The sequence below is a fragment of the Scyliorhinus canicula genome, chromosome 16 (genome assembly GCF_902713615.1).
Source record: "Scyliorhinus canicula chromosome 16, sScyCan1.1, whole genome shotgun sequence".
Classification (NCBI taxonomy): domain Eukaryota; kingdom Metazoa; phylum Chordata; class Chondrichthyes; order Carcharhiniformes; family Scyliorhinidae; genus Scyliorhinus; species Scyliorhinus canicula.
This window is the reverse complement of record NC_052161.1, coordinates 116,902,419-116,926,391: the sequence shown is the minus strand read 5'-3', so window position 1 is coordinate 116,926,391 and position 23,973 is coordinate 116,902,419. Positions and strand designations below refer to the sequence as shown.

The 23,973-nt window shown below is 54.8% G+C and overlaps 1 protein-coding gene across 1 annotated transcript in view; it reads left to right on the top strand.

The window, feature by feature from the left end:
* Window positions 1-23,973, top strand: part of arhgef19 (Rho guanine nucleotide exchange factor (GEF) 19) — a 124,333-nt gene that overhangs the window by 86,148 nt on the left and 14,212 nt on the right. The window contains exons 6-12 of the mRNA XM_038773088.1: window positions 4,209-4,456; window positions 7,192-7,352; window positions 14,288-14,440; window positions 15,952-16,081; window positions 17,100-17,174; window positions 19,000-19,089; window positions 20,429-20,592. Of these exons, the coding sequence (XP_038629016.1) occupies window positions 4,209-4,456; window positions 7,192-7,352; window positions 14,288-14,440; window positions 15,952-16,081; window positions 17,100-17,174; window positions 19,000-19,089; window positions 20,429-20,592 (1,021 nt within the window). The remainder of the gene's footprint in view (window positions 1-4,208; window positions 4,457-7,191; window positions 7,353-14,287; window positions 14,441-15,951; window positions 16,082-17,099; window positions 17,175-18,999; window positions 19,090-20,428; window positions 20,593-23,973) is intronic.

The following is a 23,973-nucleotide window of genomic DNA, read 5'->3' as shown; positions in this document are numbered from 1 at the left end:
CACAGCGCACTGACCAATCAGCACAGCGCACTGACCGATCAGCGCACTGACCCATCAGCACAGCGCACTGACCCATCAGCACAGCGCACTGACCCATCAGCACAGCGCACTGACCCATCAGCACAGCGCACTGACCCATCAGCACAGCGCATTGACCCATCAGCACAGCGCACTGACCCATCAGCACAGCGCACTGACCGATCAGCGCACTGACCCATCAGCACAGCGCACTGACCCATCAGCACAGCGCACTGACCCATCAGCACAGCGCACTGACCCATCAGCACACTGACCCATCAGCACAGCGCACTGACCCATCAGCACACTGACCCATCAGCACAGCGCACTGACCCATCAGCACAGCGCACTGACCCATCAGCACACTGACCCATCAGCACAGCGCACTGACCCATCAGCACACTGACCCATCAGCACAGCGCACTGACCCATCAGCGCACTGACCCATCAGCACAGCGCACTGACCCATCAGCACAGCGCACTGACCCATCAGCACAGCGCACTGACCCATCAGCACAGCGCACTGACCCATCAGCACACTGACCCATCAGCACAGCGCATTGACCCATCAGCACATTACACTGACCCATCAGCGCACTGACCCATCAGCACATTACACTGACCCATCAGCGCACTGACCCATCAGCACAGCGCACTGACCCATCAGCACAGCGCACTGACCCATCAGCACAGCGCACTGACCCATCAGCACAGCGCACTGACCCATCAGCACAGCGCACTGACCCATCAACACAGCGCACTGACCCATCAGCACAGCGCACTGACCCATCAGCACACTGACCCATCAGCACAGCGCACTGACCCATCAGCACACTGACCCATCAGCACACTGACCCATCAGCACAGCGCACTGACCCATCAGCACAGCGCACTGACCCATCAGCGCACTGACCCATCAGCACAGCGCACTGACCCATCAGCACAGCGCACTGACCCATCAGCACAGCGCACTGACCCATCAGCGCACTGACCCATCAGCACAGCGCACTGACCCATCAGCGCACTGACCCATCAGCACACTGACCCATCAGCGCACTGACCCATCAGCACAGCGCACTGACCCATCAGCACAGCGCACTGACCCATCAGCACACTGACCCATCAGCATAGCGCACTGACCCATCAGCACAGCGCACTGACCCATCAGCACAGCGCACTGACCCATCAGCACAGCGCACTGACCCATCAGCACACTGACCCATCAGCACAGCACACTGACCCATCAGCACAGCGCACTGACCCATCAGCACAGCGCACTGACCCATCAGCGCACTGACCCATCAGCACAGCGCACTGACCCATCAGCACAGCGCACTGACCCATCAGCACAGCGCACTGACCCATCAGCACACTGACCCATCAGCACAGCGCACTGACCCATCAGCACAGCGCACTGACCCATCAGCACAGCGCACTGACCCATCAGCGCACTGACCCATCAGCACAGCGCACTGACCCATCAGCACAGTGCACTGACCCATCAGCACACTGACCCATCAGCACAGCGCACTGACCCATCAGCGCACTGACCCATCAGCACAGCGCACTGACCCATCAGCGCACTGACCCATCAGCACAGCGCACTGACCCATCAGCACAGTGCACTGACCCATCAGCACAGCGCACTGACCCATCAGCGCACTGACCCATCAGCACAGCGCACTGACCCATCAGCGCAGCGCACTGACCCATCAGCACAGCGCACTGACCCATCAGCGCAGCGCACTGACCCATCAGCACAGCGCACTGACCCATCAGCACACTGACCCATCAGCACACTGACCCATCAGCGCACTGACCCATCAGCACAGCGCACTGACCCAATAGCACACTGACCCATCAGCACAGCGCACTGACCCATCAGCACAGCGCACTGACCCATCAGCACACTGACCCATCAGCACAGCGCACTGACCCATCAGCGCACTGACCCATCAGCACAGCGCACTGACCCATCAGCACAGCGCACTGACCCATCAGCACAGCGCACTGACCCATCAGCGCACTGACCCATCAGCACAGCGCACTGACCCATCAGCACAGCGCACTGACCCATCAGCGCACTGACCCATCAGCACACTGACCCATCAGCACAGCGCACTGACCCATCAGCACAGCGCACTGACCCATCAGCACAGCGCACTGACCCATCAGCACACTGACCCATCAGCACAGCGCACTGGCCCATCAGCGCACTGACCCATCAGCACAGCGCACTGACCCATCAGCACACTAACCCATCAGCACAGCGCACTGACCCATCAGCACAGCGCACTGACCCATCAGCACAGTGCACTGACCCATCAGCGCACTGACCCATCAGCACACTGACCCATCAGCACAGCGCACTGACCCATCAGCGCACTGACCCATCAGCACAGCGCACTGACCCATCAGCACACTAACCCATCAGCACAGCGCACTGACCCATCAGCACAGCGCACTGACCCATCAGCACAGCGCACTGACCCATCAGCACAGTGCACTGACCCATCAGCACACTGACCCATCAGCACAGCGCACTGACCCATCAGCACAGTGCACTGACCCATCAGCGCACTGACCCATCAGCACAGCGCACTGACCCATCAGCGCAGCGCACTGACCCATCAGCGCACTGACCCATCAGCACAGCGCACTGACCCATCAGCACAGCGCACTGACCCATCAGCACAGCGCACTGACCCATCAGCGCACTGACCCATCAGCGCAGCGCACTGACCCATCAGCACAGTGCACTGACCCATCAGCGCAGCGCACTGACCCATCAGCGCACTGACCCATCAGCACAGCGCACTGACCCATCAGCGCACTGACCCATCAGCACACTGACCCATCAGCACATTACACTGACCCATCAACACAGCGCACTGACCCATCAGCACACTGACCCATCAGCACACTGACCCATCAGCACAGCGCACTGACCCATCAGCGCACTGACCCATCAGCACAGCGCACTGACCCATCAGCACACTGACCCATCAGCACAGCGCACTGACCCATCAGCACAGCGCACTGACCCATCAGCACACTGACCCATCAGCACAGCGCACTGACCCATCAGCGCACTGACCCATCAGCACACTGACCCATCAGCACAGCGCACTGACCCATCAGCGCACTGACCCATCAGCACAGCGCACAGACCCATCAGCGCACTGACCCATCAGCACAGCGCACTGACCCATCAGCACAGCGCACTGACCCATCAGCACAGCGCACTGACCCATCAGCACAGCGCACTGACCCATCAGCGCACTGACCCATCAGCACAGCGCACTGACCCATCAGCGCACTGACCCATCAGCACACTGACCCATCAGCGCACTGACCCATCAGCACAGCGCACTGACCCATCAGCACAGCGCACTGACCCATCAGCACACTGACCCATCAGCACAGCGCACTGACCCATCAGCGCACTGACCCATCAGCACAGCGCACTGACCCATCAGCGCACTGACCCATCAGCACACTAACCCATCAGCACAGCGCACTGACCCATCAGCACAGTGCACTGACCCATCAGCGCACTGACCCATCAGCACACTGACCCATCAGCGCACTGACCCATCAGCGCAGCGCACTGACCCATCAGCGCACTGACCCATCAGCACAGCGCACTGACCCATCAGCACAGCGCACTGACCCATCAGCACAGCGCACTGACCCATCAGCGCACTGACCCATCAGCGCAGCGCACTGACCCATCAGCACAGTGCACTGACCCATCAGCGCACTGACCCATCAGCACAGCGCACTGACCCATCAGCACAGCGCACTGACCCATCAGCACACTGACCCATCAGCACATTACACTGACCCATCAGCACACTGACCCATCAGCACATTACACTGACCCATCAGCGCACTGACCCATCAGCGCACTAACCCATCAGCACAATCACCACAAATGATCACAAACGAGTTAGTGCAAAGAAGTCAGGGTGTTGTCCAATTGGCAGCATTGTCTGGGCCCTCGAGGAGATTGTGTTCGGTTGGTGAGCCAGCCCTCGGGTGTTGCCATATAGGCCAGGCAGCCCTTACACCTTTTCCTGCTCCATCTTTGTCTGTTTATTTCTGGTTCCGGGTGTTGGCGGATCCATCAAACGTAACGTCCAATGTGCAGCCTGAGTATTCCTCCCTTGACTGGTTGTTTGTCACAGCAATCCTGTACCAGGATTACAGCAACGTCGCAAGTGACCGTGAAATCCAGAGGCAGAAACGTGCAGACACGGTCATCGAGGAAGACGATCCAATCCTGGTCAGCAAGTACAGATCGTTACCACACAACGCAGTCTGGTCCCAGCGAGCAGCCCGGGGGAATGCATTTGCTCTTTGGCAAGATATCCCCGATGTCCGGCTAAGTGGCTTATTGGACCGAATGTGCAACGAGCAACGCAAGCTGCAGGAGGTGAGCGAATCCCTTGGTGTTAAACACTGTCTTCGGCTGCATCTAGGAACACAGCAACGGTGCACATCTCCCCTGTAGCAGTATCCAGACGTATTACTGGGCCCAGATAAAAACCCAAATATCCAGCAAAGCCCGTGTCCATTTGTTCTCCTTTTGTACATTTGTCTGTCTCACATCTCTTAACAATTCATTGTTCCTCTCTCTTCCCGTCACTGTGTCATTCCTTGATTGTGAAGCAGACTTGCCTGAGGTGCATGAGCAGGCTGTAATGTGTTGCCTAGGCCCTGTCCAGAGTCAGCAGTTTTTATTCTTTTCTACAAAGTGCCTGGCCTCTCTCTGGGGCGATCCAGATTGAATCGCTAGACGTAAGAATTATTTGTACTGCTGTTGTGGTCTCGGAACAGCGACCTGTAGCTTGTGAAGCTCTGGGCGGCTAGTGGGGTCTAATCTCCATCAGTGCAGTGGAGAAAGGGCCCCTTCAGTGATCCCGCCCCACCCCCCACAATCATAGTCGCCATTTGTGTTTAAGAAATGGGATTCAAGGGCAGCATGGTGGCGCAGGGGGTTAGCACTGCTGCCTCACGGCACTGAATTCCCAGGTTCGATTCCGGCCCTGGGTCTCTGTCCATGTGGAGTTTGCACATTCTCCCCGTGTCTGCGTGGGTTTCCCCCCCAACAACCCACAAAGATGTGCAGGATAGGTGGATTGGCCACGCTAAATTGCCCCTTAATTGGAAAGAATGAATTGGATACTCTAAATTTAGTTTAAAAAAGAAATAGGATTCAGATTCATCTTCTGGTTTCCCTCATTAGGGATCAAATGTGGAAACATCAGAAGCATTTTAATTGTTATCTCTTCTATATATAAGCCTCACTGCCCATTGATATTACTGCCCAGTCCTTGGACTGGGCCTCCAATATTCAGACTATGTTACACTGCTGATCGTCACCTTACTGACAGGGCTCCTGGCCGATTCAATGTAATGGGTGTTCTCCACCATGTTTAGCGTCAAACTCATTTGCGTTTCCTTTGGCGCTTTTCGCCTTTTCTCTGAGTGCCTGAGTACCGTGTGCCCGTGTACCGTGTGCCTGTGTACCGTGTGCCTGAGTACCGTGTGCCCGTGTACCGTGTGCCTGAGTACCGTGTGCCTGAGTACCGGCTGCCCGTGTACCGTGTGCCTGTGTACCGTGTGCCCATGTACCGTGTGCCTGTGTACTGTGTGCCTGTGTACCGTGTGCCTGAGTACCGTGTGCCTGTGTACCGTGTGCCCATGTACCGTGTGCCTGTGTACTGTGTGCCTGTGTACCGTGTGCCCGTGTACCGTGTGCCTGTGTACCCATGTACCGTGTGCCTGTGTACCCATGTACCGTGTACCTGAGTACCGTGTACCTGTGTACCGTGTACCTGAGTACCGTGTACCTGAGTACCGTGTGCCTGTGTACCGTGTGCCTGAGTACCGTGTGCCTGAGTACCGTGTGCCTGTGTACCGTGTGCCTGAGTACCGTGTGCCTGAGTACCGTGTGCCTGAGTACCGTGTGCCTGTGTACCGTGTGCCTGAGTACCGTGTGCCTGAGTACCGTGTGCCTGTGTACCGTGTGCCTGTGTACCGTGTGCCTGTGTACCGTGTGCCTGAGTACCGTGTGCCTGAGTACCGTGTGCCTGAGTACCGTGTGCCCGTGTACCGTGTGCCTGTGTACCGTGTGCCCATGTACCGTGTGCCTGTGTACCGTGTGCCTGTGTACCGTGTGCCTGAGTACCGTGTGCCTGTGTACCGTGTACCTGTGTACCGTGTACCTGAGTACCGTGTGCCTGAGTACCGTGTGCCCGTGTACCGTGTGCCTGTGTACCGTGTACCTGAGTACCGTGTGCCTGAGTACCGTGTGCCTGTGTACCGTGTGCCTGTGTACCGTGTGCCTGTGTACCGTGTGCCTGTGTACCGTGTGCCTGAGTACCGTGTGCCTGTGTACCGTGTGCCTGAGTACCGTGTGCCTGAGTACCGGCTGCCCGTGTACCGTGTGCCTGTGTACCGTGTGCCTGAGTACCGTGTGCCTGAGTACCGGCTGCCCGTGTACCGTGTGCCCGTGTACCGTGTGCCTGAGTACCGTGTGCCTGAGTACCGAGTGCCTGTGTAAAATGTGCCCATGTAAAGTGTGCCCGTGTGCCCATGTACCGTGTGCCGATGTACCGTGTGCCTGAGTACCGTGTGCCTGTGTACCGTGTACCTGTATACCGTGTACCTGAGTACCGTGTGCCTGAGTACCGTGTGCCTGAGTACCGTGTGCCTGTGTACCGTGTACCTGTGTACCGTGTACCTGAGTACCGTGTGCCTGAGTACCGTGTGCCTGAGTACCGTGTGCCTGAGTACCGTGTGCCTGTGTACCGTGTGCCTGTGTACCGTGTGCCTGAGTACCGTGTGCCCGTGTACCGTGTGCCCGTGTACCGTGTGCCTGAGTACCGAGTGCCTGTCTACCTAGTGCCTGTGTAAAGTGTGCCCGTGTACCGTGTGCCCGTGTACCGTGTGCCCGTGTACCGTGTGCCTGAGTACCGTGTGCCTGTGTACCGTGTGCCTGTGTACCGTGTGCCCGTGTGCTGTGTGCCTGAGTACCGAGTGCCTGTCTACCTAGTGCCTGTGTACCATGTGCCCGTGTACCGTGTGCCTGTGTACCGTGTGCCTGTGTACCGTGTACAGTCTGTGTCACAGTTCCACCTCAGCCGCCATCTCTGTGCCCATTAGGCCAAGTTTGAACTGGTCACTTCGGAAGGATCCTACCTCCGCAGTCTCACCATCACCGTCGAACATTTCCAGAACTCCAGGGATCTCCAGGAATGTCTCAACACTCAGGAAAAGCAGTGGCTGTTCTCCAAGCTGCCCGACGTCAAAGAAGTCAGCGAAAAGTAAGTGTTGCAGCAGTGGGAGGGAAGAACCCTTTCAGAGGGCCCGGTGTAGACACGATGGGTTGAATGGCCCCCATCTGCACTGTAGGGATTCTGTGGCGCCATGGTTTTAACTGGACTAAATTTGAAGCATCGAAAATAGGAGCAGGAGGCCATTCGGCCTAATGTGCCTCCTCTCGCTCTCTCCCCATAGCCCTTGACACCTTTCTGAAATGAAAACCGCTTATTGTCACGAGTAAGCTTCAATGAAGTTACTGTGAAAAGCCCCTAGTCGCCACATTCCGGCGCCTGTCCGGGGAGGCTGGTACGGGAATCGAACCGTGCTGCTGGCCTGCTTGGTCTGCTTTAAAAGCCAGCGATTTAGCTGAGTGAGCTAAAGCAGCCCCTTCATATATTCAGTGACTTGGCCTCCACGGCCTTCTGTGATTAAGAATTCCACAGGGTCACCAACCTCTGTGTGAAGAAGTCATCTCAGTTCAAAAAAGCCTACCCCATGCTTAGACTGTGATCCCGTGTTCTAGCCCCCCCCCCCCCCAGGCTCCCCGCCCACCCCAGCCAGAGGAAATGATATTCTTCCACCCAGTCTGTCCCGCCCTGTCAGAATTGTATATGTTGCAGTGTGACCCCCCCCCCCCCCCCCCACCCCCTTGATAATGCTCGACATGCAACTTTCGGAATTGAGCACCTTACCACAAGGTGGGCAGCAGCACAGAGGAAGCTGCACCCAGATCCCTGTAGCAGGAGCCAAGGCAGTTTCTGTAAGACCCCTGCCCGAGGAGGGGAGGGGGAAATAATTCAAGGCGGAAACAATACCCGGTTTGCTTGACTGTCTGAAATTCTCTTACCCTCAGAGATTGGCTTGAGGTTGGGCAATGCCAGCTTTAAAGATGGTGCTTTAATGTGGCCTGACTAAAGCGTGATCTTCTCGGAAACCCAGCATTTTTCCTGCAACATTAGAAATTGCAACTGGGACTGTGCCAACGTTACCACTCCGGCTCTGCTCATGGGCAGTTGGGTAGCAACGCAGCTTTGACTATTGTTTGCTGCAGTTACTGAAACACAGTTGCATGGTATCAGTGCTGTCTGCTTCAGGGCCAATGGGCACGATTAAAATCTGGCAGCCAGCAATGATCCACATTAAACCTGCCTGCGATGCTTACTTCTCTACTTACAGCTGGAGACTGAATTGCCCATAGAGTAGAGTTATATTTTGGCAAATTCTACTCACTGCATATTATGATGAGAGTTCTCTAATTAAATGTTCACCACACTGTGATGGCTCCTAATTGGCGGCTTTATAGTTTCTGCTTGATGAAATGCTCTGTCGTGGGCAGCCGATTGCGTTTGTGCCCCTGATGTATTGTCAATGGTGGAATGGGTGGTGTGTGTGTGTGTGTGTGTGGGGTGGGGGGGGGGGGGGGGGTGGTTACAGGTACCACAACCATCCCAATACAGAACTGTGGCAGATGCATGGAACTGTGCCCCTCGGTGAAGTGCCAATCACCGGGATGTTGGTTGCTGCTGTCTCAGTGAAAGTACAGTAAGAAGTCTTCCAACACCAGGTTAAAGTCCAACAGGTTTGTTTGGAGTCACTAGCTTTCGGAGCGTAGCTCCTGATGCACAATCAATGGACACGAAACGTAGATAAAGTCCGAACGATAAGCTTTAATACACAAGAAGTGGACCCGGCAGCAGACGTACAGAAGAATGGCAGACTGCCGGGGCACACGGGTTCTTATACCCTGCCTCGTAGGCGGAGCTATCTACCTCTCAGCCAATCGGCTGAGAGGCACATGACATACCTGGGCCAATGGGCAGCGAGTCCTCTGCACCAATGGCAGCTCACACTTCCAGGTACTGTAATACCCCTAGTCATACTACCACAGCTCCTTCATCAGGTGAGTGAAGAGGTAGGTTGCACGAACACATATATAAATAAAGCCAATGATTTTTTTAAAATAATTTTTATTCAAATTTTCACATTTTCACAAAAAAGAAAACAATAACAGAAAATTCAAAGAACAAAAAGAACAGAACCCCCCCCCCCCCCCCCCCGGGTTGCTGCTGCTGCTGACCTTTTGTTTTTACTGTTCTGCCAGGAGATCTAGGAATGGTTGCCATCTCCTGAAAAACCCCTGCACTGACCCCCTTAGGGAAAATTTCACCCTCTCCAATTTAATAAACCCCGCCATATCGTTGACCCAGGCCTCCACGCTTGGGGGCCTCGCATCCTTCCACTGAAGAAGAATCCTCCGCCAGGCTACTAGGGACACAAAGGCCAGAACACCGGCCTCTTTCGCCTCCTGCACTCCCGGCTCCACTGCAACCCCAAATATTGCGAGTCCCCAGCCTGGATTGACCCTGGATCCCACCACCCTCGATAACGTCCTTGCTACACCCTTCCAAAATTCCCCAAGCGCTGGGCATGCCCAGAACATGTGGACATGGTTTGCTGGGCTCCCTGAGCACCTAATACACCTGCCCTCGGTCCCAAAAAACCGGCTCATCCTTGTCCCGGTCATATGAGCCCTATGCAGCGCCTTAAACTGTATGAGGCTAAGCCTCGCACACGAAGAGGAGGAGTTCACCCTTTCCAGGGCATCCTCCCACGTCCCCTCCTCAATCTTCTCCCCCAGCTCCTCCTCCAATTTACCTTTCATCTCCTCCACCGAGGCCTCGTCTACCTCCTGCATCACCTGGTACACTTCCGAGATCCTCCCCTCTCCAACCTACACCCCCGAGAGCACCCTGTCCTGGACCCCACGCGGCGGCAGCAGAGGGAACCCCGCCACCTGCCGCCTGACAAACGCCCTTACTTGCATGTACCTAAAGGTGTTCCCCGGGGGGAGCCGAAACTTCCCCTCCAGCTCACCCAGGCTCGCGAACTTCCCATCTATGAACAGGTCCCCCAGCCTCCTGACACCTGCCCTGTGCCAACTCAGGAACCTGCCATCAATTCTCCCCGGAACAAACCGGTGGTTCCCCCGTATCGGGGACCCCATCGAGACCCCCACCTCCCCCCTGTGCCACCTCCATTGCCCCCAGATCTTGAGGGTAGCTGCCACCACCGGGCTCGTGGTATACCTCATTGGAGGGAGCGGCAGCGGCGCCGTTACCAGCGCTCCCAGGCTCGTGCCCACACAGGATGCCATCTCCATCCTCTTCCATGCTGCCCCCTCCCCGTCCATTACCCACTTACGCACCATCGCTGCGTTGGCAGCCCAATAATACCCACAGAGGTTGGGCAATGCCAGCCCCCCCCCCCCCCCCCCCCCCCCATCCCTGCCCCGCTCCAAGAACACCCGTCTCACCCTTGGAGTCCCATGCGCCCACACAAACCCCATAATGCTCCTGTTAACCCGCCTGAAAAAGGCCTTCGGGATAAGGATGGGGAGGCACTGGAACAGGAACAGAAACCTCGGGAGCACCGTCATCTTGACTGACTGCACCCTACCCGCCAGAGACAGCGGCAGCTTGTCCCACCTCTTAAACTCCTCCTCCATTTGCTCCACCAGCGTTGTGAGGTTTAGCTTATGCAAGGCCCCCCAGCTCCTGGCCACCTGAACCCCCAAGTACCTGAAGCTCCTCTCCGCCCTTTTCAGTGGGAGCCTCCCAATCCCCCCCTCCTGGTCCCCCGGGTGTACCACAAACAGCTCGCTTTTCCCAAAGTTAAGCTTATACCCTGAGAAATCCCCAAATTCTCAGAGAATCCCCATCACCACCGGCATTCCCCCCACCGGGTCCGCCACATAAAACAATAGGTCATCCGCATAGAGCGACACTCGGTGCTCCTCCCCACCCCGGACCAGCCCTGTCCAATCCCCCGACTCCCTCAGCGCCATAACCAGGGGTTCAATTGCCAGCGCAAAAAGTAGGGGGGACAGGGGACACCCCTGCCTCGTCCCTCGGTATAGTCGAAAATACTCCGACCTCCTCTTATTCGTGGCCACACTCGCCATCGGGGCCTCATACAACAGCCTCACCCAACTGACAAACCCCTCCCCAAACCCGAACCTTTCCAGCACCTCCCACAAGTACCCCCACTCGACCCTATCAAAGGCCTTCTCCGCATCCAGCGCCACCACTATCTCCGCCTCCCCTTCCACCGCCGGCATCATAATAATGTTCAAGAGCCTCCGTATATTAGTGTTCAGCTGCCTCCCCTTCACAAACGCCGTTTGATCCTCGTGGATAACCTACGGCACACAATCTTCTATCCTCGTGGCTAAGATCTTTGCCAACAACTTGGCGTCCACATTCAGGAGTGAGATCGGCCTGTATGACCCACACTGCAGGGGATCCTTGTCTCGCTTAAGGATCAAGGAGATCAGCGCCCGAGACATCGTCAGGGGCAAAGCCCCCCCCCCCCCCCCCCCCCCCCCCCTCCCTCGCCTCGTTGAAGGTCCTAACCAACAGGGGGCCCAGCAGGTCTGCATACGCCTTGTAAAATTCAACCGGGAACCCATCCGGCCCTGGCGCCTTCCCCGACTGCATGTTCCCTATCCCTTTAACCAGCTCCTCAAGCTCAACTGGTGCCCCCAGACCCTCCACCCGTCCGTCCTCCACCCTCGGGAATCTCAGCCGGTCCAAAAAGCGCCCCATCCCCCCCTTCTCCGCCGGAGGTTCGGACCGATATAGTCTCTCATAAAAGTCCCTGAAGACCCCATTAATGTCTACCCCCCTCCGCACCACATTTCCTCCCCGGTCCTTAACTCCCCCAATCTCCCTAGCCTCATCCCGCTTACGGAGCTGGTGTGCCAGCATCCTACCCGCCTTCTCCCCATACTCGTACACCGCACCCTGAACCTTTCTCCATTGAGCCTCCGCCTTTCTGGTGGTCAACAAGTCGAATTCAGCACGAAGGCTGCGCCGCTCCCTCAGCAAACCCTCCTCCGGGGCCTCCGCGTACCTCCTGTCCACCCTCACCATCTCCCCCACCAATCTCTCCCTTTCTCTTTGTTCCCCTCTCTCCCTGTGGGCCCAAATGGAGATCAACTCCCCCCGAACCACCGCCTTCAGCGCCTCCCAGACCGTCCCCACTCGGACCTCCCCATTATCGTTGGCCTCCAGGCACCTCTCGATGCATCCTCGAACCCGCCCCCTCACATCCTCGTCCGCCAGCAGCCCCACCTCCAAGCACCACAACGGGCGCTGGTCCCTCTCCTCCCCCAGCTCGAGGTCCACCCAATGCGGGGCATGGTCAGAAATGGCTATCGCCGAGTACTCAGCGTCTACTACCCTCGCAATCAGCGCCCTACTTAAAACGAAAAAATCGATCCGGGAGTCGGCCTTATGCACACGGGAGAAGTATGAAAATTCCCTGGCCCTCGGCCTCGCAAACCTCCATGGATCCACCCCTCCCATCTGGTCCATAAACCCCCTCAGCACCTTAGCCTCCGCAGGCCTCCTACCCGTCCTGGAACTGGATCGATCCAGTGGAGGATCCAGGACCGTGTTGAAATCCCCCCCCATTACCAGGCCCCCCACCTCCAAATCTGGAATCCGGCCCAACATGCGGCGCATGAAACCCGCATCATCCCAATTCGGGGCGTATACATTGACCAGCACCACCCGCTCCCCTTGCAGCTTGCCACTCACCATCACGTACCTCCCGCCGCTGTCTGCCACCACACTCGATGCCTCAAACGACACCCTCTTCCCCACCAGGATTGCATCCAGCCCCAAATGAAACACTTGGCCCACCCACCCCTTCCTCAACCTGACCTGATCCGCCACCTTCAGGTGCGTCTCCTGAAGCATAGCCACGTCCGCCTTCAACCCCCTCAGGTGCGCGAACACGCGGGACCGTTTGACCGGCCCATTCAGTCCCCTCACATTCCAGGTGATCAGCCGGATCAGAGGGCCACTTGCCCCCCTCCCCCGTCAACTAGCCATCACCCTTCTGTAGTCCGCCACGTGCCCGTGCCCCCCCGCTCAGCCCGTTCCCCACAGCAACAGACCGCCATCCCGACCCCCTCTGCACGCTCCAGCTCGTTATTGGCCATTCCAGCAGCAACCCGGATTCCCCGCCCCCCTATTCCCCCCCCCCAACCCCCACCTCCCAAGCTGCGTGACAAAGCCAATGATGCAAGATAATACCCACATCATGCCTCAGTGAAGGGCAGCCTGAGTCCTGTTTGTGGCTCAGGGTGGCGGAGGTCAGGTAGGGCCGAGGCTGGCGGAGTCTATTCCCGCCCGCCAGTCTCGGGCACACCCGTCCGTCCACACTGCAGTCAGCGCACCCGCGTTGGTACCAGTGAAACGAGGACTGAGAGCTGGAGTCTCCTCTCCAGATAATGCTTAATTGAGTTGCGGATTAAGTTGCCAAGGAGGGGTTTTGACGTGAGCAGAGTCCAGAGATGATAACATCTGTTTCAGGTGACAGGATTGAGGGCAAGACAGAGGCGGTGGGAAAGTGGGATTGTGGGAAAGGGCTGGAAGATAGAGAGATGGTGTTGGAATCTCTGAGAATCGAGTGAGAAGGAGGGATGCTCAGAATATTTTTTTTTCCACGGGCTGTGGGTGTCGCTGGCTGGCTTCTGCTTCCATTATCATTCTGGTTGTGACGAGTTTGCAGAGTGCTACGTGCTTGTAGGATTAGAATAGCGGTTTAAATATACTTACAACAGAGCCAGCCTGTTAGCCTTTGAACTTTCGGTGAACTGGCTGGCTGACCCTGTGGCACGGATCTTTTTACAGCAGCGCCAGGGGGAGGAGTCCTGGGCGGAGCCAAGGGAGGAGCCCAGTACAAACTCTCGAGTACTCCCAGAGCTACTCCCCCCTGGTGGTCAGGTAGTGCAACTGCACTTACAATATTGATGCATATATATACAGATTATAATACCGTGTGAATTCTCATTCACCACACTGGCCACGATCTTTTTCGTTGCCAGTTTGGTCTTTAGTTCAGTGTCTTCTGTTTCTGTTGTTCTCAGGTTCCTGCAGGAGCTGGAGGAGAGGCTGGAGAAGGACATCCTCAACTTTGACCTGTGCGACATTGTGCTGGCTCACTGCCCTGACTTCAGGAGAGTGTACCTGCCTTACGTGACCAACCAGGCCTACCAGGAACAGACCTACCAGCGGCTGCTGTACGTATGAACATTTCTCTCCCCCCCCCCAGGGTAAAGCAGTGAGCGAGCAGGCCAGTCTGCACTTGGGCAGCATCTACTTTTACCAAGTATTGGATGTAGGGATGGCTCGGCAAATTGATACACCCACCTGTTGTAGTCCTGAACAGGGAGACAAGGAGGAACCAGGTTCGACCTCCTGCCTGTGCTGCTAGCTTGGGGGGCCCAGGGTTAGATATTGGGGGGGGGGGGTCCTGTCCTTTGGGGGCGGGGGGGGTCCTGTCCTGATTGAAATCCACTCAGTCCATCTGGAAAACGGAGGTGTGTTTTGGAGTTTCTTTTGTTAAGAAAAAGAAAGATGTTCATTTATGTAGCACCGTTCCTGGCCACCAGATGTCCCAAGGTGCTTTATAATCGATGAAGTACTTTTTGAAGTGAAGCCACTGCTGTAATGTGTGGAATATGGCAGCCAAATTGTGCACAGCAAGATCCCACAATGAGACACTGACCCGATAATCTGTTATTTGTGATCTTGGTTGGGTGACAAACATTGGGCCAGGACTGGGCAGCACGGTGGCACAGTGGTTAGCATTGCTGCCTACGGCGCTGAGGGCCCGGGTTCGAATCCCGGCTCTGGGTCACTGTCTGTGTGGAGTTTGCACATTCTCCCCGTGGCTGCGTGGGTTTCGCCCCCACAACTCAAAAGAAGTGCAGGGTAGGTGGATTGGCCACGCTAAATTGCCCCTTAATTGGAAAAAATAATTGGGTACTCTAAATTTTTTAAAGAACAACATTGGGCCAGGACACCCGGGAGAACTCCTCTCCTCTTCAAAGGAATGATCCCTCCACCCCCAACCCCCTCGGCTTAACAACCCACCCAACAGACAACAGGCGGAATTCTCTGAAAATGGGGCTATGTCCCCAAGCCTGTGAGAAAATGGGTGCAAATCACTCTGGACTTTTTTCTGGAAAGGCCAGAGTGATGCTCCGGTTTGAAGGGGGCTTGCAGGCCTCAGGGTAGTCCACGCAGCTCCGGCTGTTTATACAGGGCCCTGCACTTCCGGCCGCGGATCCGCGGCACATGCGGACTGTGTCCGCAGCCGCCACTCCGAGTGCCCGCCGGGTAGAACCATGAGTGAACCACACCAGCAGGACCGTGGCCAGCTGCCGGCTGAGAATCCCTGCGGGGGCCTCTTTCAATGGCCCCGACCGGCGCCGCGTCGACTGCGCGCGCGACTGGTGACGATTCTCCGGTCCGCGGGTCTGACGCCCCATTCTCTGCCCCCCACGCCGAGCCCGATTACGGCTCAGAGAATCCCGCCCAACACCTCTGACAATGCAACGCTCCCTCAGTACTGCACCGGGGTGGCAGCCTTCATTCTTGTGCCCAAGCCCTGGAGTGGGACTTGAACCAAGGACCTCGTGTCACAGAGGTAAGCCTGCCACCCCACCTGAGCTACAGTTAACTCACACCTGCCCCGTGAACACATTTAGTGACTGAGTGTTTTTTTTTCTGTGGGTCACCTTTGCAGACAGGAGAATCCCAGATTTTCCAGTATCCTGGCCAAGTTGGAGGAGGATCCCGTTTGCCAGCGGCTGCCCCTTACCTCGTTCCTAATCCTGCCATTCCAGAGGATAATGCGACTGAAGATGTTGGTGGAGGTAAAACCCACATGTTACAAATCGGTCAGACTTAAAACATTAATTCCACAAATCTACAAATCATAGAATCTTAAAACTCGGAAGGTGGGGTGGGGGTGGCATCAGTCCTAATTATATTGACTGTTTGTAAAAAAAAAATGATCCAACTCATCTGTTACAAGGTTATTTGGCGTCTCATTAAGAGGCCGGTTGCTTGTGCTTGTATGGCTGAACTAGACCGTTTATTGGTCACCCATAACTATTGACATATCCAAGGCACAACCACCCATGGGTGCTGTCCCCGTGACGGCACCTTTAAGACTCTTCTGCACATGGTACACCATTATGTGACTCTCTACAACATACTGTGGGAAGGACTGTTCTCCAGACCCACACTAATTAATTAATAATAATCTTTATTGTCACAATTAGGCTCACATTAACACTGCAACAAAGTTACTGTGAAAATCTGACTGTCCTGAAACACTCTTATAGAACAGTCCCACTTTTTGGACAGGGTGGTGAATTTGTGGAACTCGTTGCCCCATAGTACGGCGGAGTCTGAATCATTAAATGGTTTCAAGAAGGAGATAGATAGGTTTCTGATTTTAAACACAGGTTAAAGGGATATGAGGAAGAAGTAGGAGGTAGAGTTCAGACCAGGAAGAGATCTGCCATGATCTGATTGAATGGGGGAGCAGGTTCAAGGGGCTGAATGGCCTACGTCTGCTCCTAATTCCTATGTTTCTTTAACAGTCCCACGTGTCTGCTCTTTCCCCGTAGGCCCGTATATTCGCGTATATACCTAATTCCCTCTTGAGAGTTAATACTGAATCTGTTTCAGCCATCCTTTTGAACAGAGCGACCCAAATAACAACAATTCAGTGCGCGAAATCGTTTTGCCTCATCTCCCCTCAAAGCCCCTCACCATCTTTGAACGCCTCGATTAAATCTCCTCTCACGTCTGCTCTCGGGCAAACAAAACCTTAACTCTTCTAGTCTCTAGAGTTAACTGAAGGATGAATCCTCTGCATTACAGAACATACTGAAACGCACCAAACAGGGATCCCAAGAGGAAGAGACAGCCACAAAGGCCTTCGACAAACTCAAGAAGGTAAAAAGGCTCTGAATTTCAACTCGAAGGAGACACGGGACGGGAGGTAGCGGGGTGGAGGTTGCACGCGAGGCCTGGGCAAAGTCCAGGCCAGGCCTGGGCAAAGTCCAGGCCAGGCCTGGGCAAAGTCCAGGCCAGGCCTGCTACAGCTGTACATGGCATTGACGCAACATCGCTGAGAGTACTGTGCATAGTTTTGGTCACCTCCTGTAATAAAAGATATCATAGCATTGGAGGCAGTTCAAAGAAGAATCACTCAATTGATGCCTGGGACAAAGGTTACCTCATGAGGAAAGGCTGAGCGGCTTGGGCCTGTACTCATAGGAGTTTAGAAGAACGACAGGTGATTTTATTGAAACATGTGGGATCCTACGGGGGCTTAGCCGGATAGATGGCAAGCGGATATTTCCCCTCGCAGGGGGATTCTCAAAGTACAGGCCACAATTTCAAAAATAAGGATTCTCCCATTAGAGATGGAGATGAAAAACAATTTCTTCTCTGGGGAGAGTCTTTGGAATTCTCTTCGACTGGGAGCAGTGGAGGCTGGGTCATTGAATATATTCAAGGCAAGAGTTAGGTAGCTTAGTGGTTGACAAGGGAGTACAGGGTTATGGGGGCAGCAAAGTGGAGTTGATGTCACCGTCAAATCAGCCATGATATTATTGAATGGTAGAGCAGGCTCGAGGGGCCGAATGGCCGACTCCGAATTCTTCTGTGGCTGGATTATCCGGTGCCACATCCGTGTGTTTCTCGGTAGCCCATCCTTCTCTGCTAGCGGTATTCTGGCCTCCCATTGCCGGTCAATAGGTTTTCCCCTTTGATTCCACCGCACGCTGGCGTGAAACCCTGGGATGGGGGTGAGCTGCCGGTGGGAAAAGAGAATCGTAACGGCCGGAGAATTTTGGTCCTGATTTTGTGGGTTTCAACAGGATTTGGTGATATGCGCAGGAGGTGATGGGTTTGGGGGTGGCTCGTGGTTTTAGATGGGGTTTGGGAGTTCAGATAGGCTTTGGGGGGTTCTGGCAAGGATTGTGATGTGTTATCTGTGCTGGTCTAACATCGACTGCAACTGGATGCAGTAAAACAAAAAACAGGCTCCGACACAGGAGATGGTCCAACACTGTTTTATTGAACTTGCTGATTGCTGTACATAATCTGCTGTGGGTTGACACTCTATTAACCTAACTGATAACCTCCTACTGGCTTGACCAGACCAGCTCTGTACCACATGGTGATGATGTTCATTGGCCTGTGCACTGTGACTATCTCCATGTCCTATGAGAGAGAGTTAGCCTTAATGCCCTGTGGGCTTTATAGTGGTGGTGTCCTGTCTGGTGATTGGTTATTCTGTGTGTGGTGGTATGGATATGAGCACTGCCATTGGTGCAGAGCACTGGCTTCCCATTGGCTCTGGCTGGTCATGTGCCTCTCGTCCGATTGGCTGGGACTAGTCATGTGACTGCTCTCCAATTGGTCACGAGGCAGGTAGGCCCCACCTCCGAGGCGGGGTATAAGTACCCAGAGTTCCCAGCGGTCGGCCATTCTCTGTAGTCGACCACCGGGCTAACAACTAGCTGATTAAAGCCACAGTTCGGATCCTAAATGTGTCTTGAGTCGAATTGATGGTACATCAATGTGCCGTGTGTGTTCATTGGTTATCCTGTGTGTCAATCACTGCCTGTCTGCATCTCATGATATCCATGAGTGAATATTATAACAGATTGGATGAGGAAGAATTCAATGGGAGTTTGAAACATAGTCCCAGATCAAGCCAACCTGGGAAAATGTGGGCTGTGTAGTAACTCAATCCTCTTTCTCCCCTCAGCTCACGCAGGAATGTAATTCCAGCGTTCAGTCAATGAAGAGGACAGAGGAACTCATTCACCTGAACAACAAAATCCACTTTGAAAGTAAGGTAAGCTACCGTGGGCAAAGTATGGCCCACCCCGCCCCACAGACATGGCTCCTCGACCTATGCGCTGGGGGGGGGGGGGGGGGGGGGGGGGGGGGGGGGGGGGCGGGTGAGAGAGAGGATGAACCTTTGAGAAGCGAGCCAGGGCCACCCTTGGGTGGCTCCCAATCCACGGTGGTGTCAGTGGAAGAGGTGAGAGTGACGTTTTGTTAAAAGAGCCAACCAGGGGTCCAGATCCGAGGGAAACCGTGAGACCAGAGCCTTTGGGCACACATCCATGTGACTGCTGACGACAAGCCGAGACAGAGCTTGTGGGCTGAGCAGTGTGAGAAAGAGTGTGTAACTAACTGTCAGCATTAAGCATACCCAGCTTAGGGGTGCTGGGCTGGCTTAATATAGAATAAAACTTGGCTATGATCGTGCAGCTCAGCCTCAAAAGATTCATGATGTGGAGATGCCGGCGTTGGACTGGGGTGAGCACAGTAAGAAGTCTTACACCAGGTTAAAGTCCAACAGGTTTGTTTCAAACACTAGCTTTGGGAGCACTGCACCTTCCTCACTCCGGAGCAGTGCTCCGAAAGCTAGTGTTTGAATCAAACCTGTTGGACTTTAACCTGGTGTTGTAAGACTTCTTACTCAGAAGATTCAGACACCTCTACTGCACTATCTTCCTTTTAACTCAGCGATGGGCAACCAAGGCGAGTGAGTGGGCCGCATGAGCGGCCCTCCTTCATTCTCAGTGAGCGGCACGATTCAAATCAGGATTGTTCAGTAACAATGACCCCCATGGGCAGCACGGTGGCCTAGTGGTTAGCACAACCGCCTCATGGCGCTGAGGTCCCAGGTTCGATCCCGGCTCTGGGTCACTGTCCGTGTGGAGTTTGCACATTCTCCCCGTGTCTGCGTGGGTTTCACCCCCACAACCCAAAAATGTGCAGAGTAGGTGGATTGGCCATGCTAAATTGCCCCTTAATTGGAAAAAATAATTGGGTAATCTAAATTTTTTTAAAAAACAATGACCCCCATGAATAAGATTAAATACATTTACCAGGAGAGCCAGCAAACAGAGGAGAATTCACTCTGTCCACACTGACTGGATTCCATCTCACTCCCCAAATTGAATGGGAAAAGTCCCACCCGCTGCACGCTTGCCAGACGATTCCTCATTTACAGAAAACTCACTCGCATTTCGGGAAAGATGGTTTCAGTTCAACTCACGGGTGAGTCAGGATCATGGAGCCTGATTCTTGGCAGGCAATCAATAAGGCTCATGTCGGCGCTTCTCCAATTCCAGTGGCAGATTTCTGAATTTTCGGGCCTTTCTCCCCCCCCCCCCCCCCAGATTTTCCCGCTGATCTCACAGTCCCGCTGGCTGGTGAAGCACGGTGAGCTGACCGAAGTGGATTCCCAGGTCAATAATACGGCCGGATCAAAATTCAAGCTTTCCACCAGGCCGATTTACCTGCATCTCTTCAACGACTGCCTCCTGCTTTCCCGAAAGAAGGAGTAAGTGTGCTCTCCATTTGATAAGAATAAACTGCTGCCACTTCTGTGATTTCTATGTTTTCTTTTCTGTCCTGTGGCTTTTAAAGTCCAGTTCATTGATGAAACCAGCTCAATTCGACCTGGCTGGAGGCAATTCCTATTGTACACCACTAGATGGCGGAACCTGATCAGATTTTTTTTAAAATTCAAATTGTTTTGCAAAAGGGGAAAACAGCCGATGTCTTTGGCAAAAGAATCGAATGGCAACATGAGAAAAGCCTTTATCACGCAGCGAGTGGTTAGGATCTGCACTGCACTGTCTGAGAGTGTGGTGGGGACAGATTCACACAGCGAGTGTTGGGATATGGAATCCACTGTCTGAGAGTGTGGTGGGGACAGATTCACACAGCGAGTGTTGGGATATGGAATCCACTGTCTGAGAGTGTGGTGGAGGCAGATTCACACAGAGGGTGGTTAGGATGTGGAATGCACTGTCTGAGAGTTTGGTGGAGGCAGATTCACGCAGAGAGTGGTTAGGATCTGGAATGCCCTGTCTGTCTGAGTGTGTGGTGGAGGCAGATTCACACAGCGAGTGGTTAGGATCTGGAATGCACTGTCTGTGAGTGTGGTGGAGACAGATTCAATCGAGGCTTTCAAAAGGGAACTGGATAATAAAGGAAGGATTTGCAGGGTTACGGGAGAAAGACAGGGAGCGGCACTCGGAGAATTGCTCCTGCAAGAGAGCCAGCACAGAGACAATGGGCTGAATAGCCTCCTTCTGTGCTGTAACCATTCCATGTTTCTATTCTACTGACCTGTGTAAATCGAAACATTACATTCAGTTTCCCCAACTCTCCTGAAGACACTGATTCCTGTTCCAGTCCCACTCCAGGGTCGGTGCCTCAGCGAGCTTACAATTTTCCTCTTGATGTGGACTGTGAGTATCCACAGGATATTGACCAAGCCTGATTGTGACCCTATCCTTCATCAACACACCCCGTGTCCACAGGTACACACCCAGTGTCCACAGGTACACACCCAGTGCCCACACGTACACACCCACTGTCCACACGTACACACCCAGTGTCCACACGTACACACCCACTGTCCACACGTACACACCCAGTGTCCACAGGTACAAACCCAGTGACCACACGTACACACCCAGTGTCCACACGTACACACCCAGTGTCCACACGTACACACCCAGTGTCCACACGTACACACCCAGTGTCCACACGTACACACCCAGTGTCCACACGGACACACACAGTGTCCACACGGACACACACAGTGTCCACACGTACACACCCAGTGTTCACACGTACACACCCAGTGTCCACACATACACACCCAGTGTCCACACGGACACACCCAGTGTCCACACGGACACACCCAGTGTCCACACGTACACACCCAGTGTCCACACGGACACACCCAGTGTCCACACGTACACACCCAGTGTCCACACGTACACACCCAGTGTCCACACGGACACACACAGTGTCCACACGTACACACCCAGTGTCCACACGTACACACCCAGTGTCCACACGTACACACCCAGTGTCCACACGTACACACATAGTGTCCACACGTACACACCCAGTGTCCACACGTACACACCCAGTGTCCACACATACATACCCAGTGTCCACATGTACATGCCCAATGTTTATATTTACACACCCTGGACTGGATTCTCCGCCCTGCCGCGCCACATTTATTCCCCGACCCACCGGCAGGATTCTCCGGCCGGTCAGTGGGGTTTCCCATTGTGGGGCAGCCCCACGCCATCGTGAAACCCCCGGACTACTGGAAAAATGGAGCATCCCGCCGGCGGGGAATCCCACCCCCAATGTCTACACATACACCCCCAGGTGTACACAGCCGGTGTCCACATCTACACACCCAGCACCTACATGTACACAGCCAGAGTCCACACATACACATCTAGGGTTCACACGTACATGCCAGTGCCCACATGTACAAACCCAGTGCCTATGCGTACACACCCAGTGCCTATACGTACACACCCAGTGCCCACATGTACACACCCAGTGCCTATGCGTACACACCCAGTGCCTATACGTACACACCCAGTGCCCACATGTACACACCCAGTGCCTATGCGTACACACCCAGTGCCTATACGTACACACCCAGTGCCTATACGTACACACCCAGTGCCTATACGTACACACCCAGTGCCCACATGTACACACACAGTGCCTATACGTACACACCCAGTGCTCACATGTACACACCCAGTGCCTATACGTACACACCCAATGCTCACATGTACACACCCAGTGCCTATACGTACACACCCAGTGCCCACATGTACACACCCAGTGCCTATGCGTACACACCCAGTGCCCACATGTACACACCCAGTGCCTATACGCACGGAGGAATAGAGATTAGAGTGCACCCACGGCACAGTCCGGCCTGCGGATTGGTGGGCCCCGATCGTGGGCCAGGCCTCCGTGGGGGCACCGCCTGGGGCCAGATACCCCCACGCCCCCCCCTCCCCACCGAGGACCCCGGAGGCCGCCTGCGCAGCCAGGTCCCGCCGGTAAGGACCTACTCAAATTTACGCTGGCGGGACCGGCAAAAAAACGGGCGGCCACTCGGCCCAACGCGGGCCGGAAAATCACTGGGGGGCTGGGGGGGGGGGGGGGGGGGGGGGTCCCTCTGCCAACGGCCGGCGACCGGTGCAGCGCGATTCCCACCCTCACCAAATCTCATTCGCCGGAGAATTCGGCAGCCGGCAGGGGCGGGATTCACGCCACCCCCCCGGCGATTCTCCGACTCGGCCGGGGGGGGGGGGGGGGGGGGGGGGGGGGGGGGCTCGGATAATCCCGCCCACAGTGTCCACATGTACATACCCTGTGTCCTGCAGAGAAAACCAGAAGGGAATGAAAGGAGCAAAACAGGGGCTGCCGAAGCTGATTTGAAAATCAGGCCCTTGAGAGCTGGATTGAGACTCAGTCCTTGAGAAATACCCAGAACCCACCACGGTCACCGACTGAACAGCAGGAATTGAGATTATAAACAAAGGTTAAAGGAGGTTGAGTTTATTTACTGTGGAAAAGAGGAGGCCATAAGGTCACCTAATTGGAACATTCCAAAATAAGAACTGGAGGGAATTGACAAAGTTAGTCCGGGAATATCGTTTATAGTAACAGGGTTCAAACCTCAGGGACCCAAGTGGTCAGGGAAAGGGTGGGAAGGGAGCTCAAATGGAATCTTTTCGTCAAAGGTTACTGGAAAAGGTCATCAAAGTGGCCAGCATAAATATAGATAATGTTAATAATATGTCAATTGTGTTGTTGAAATAAAGGATTAACAAATTGGGAGCCTTGATTCATTAAGTATCTTGGACACATTTAAAGACTT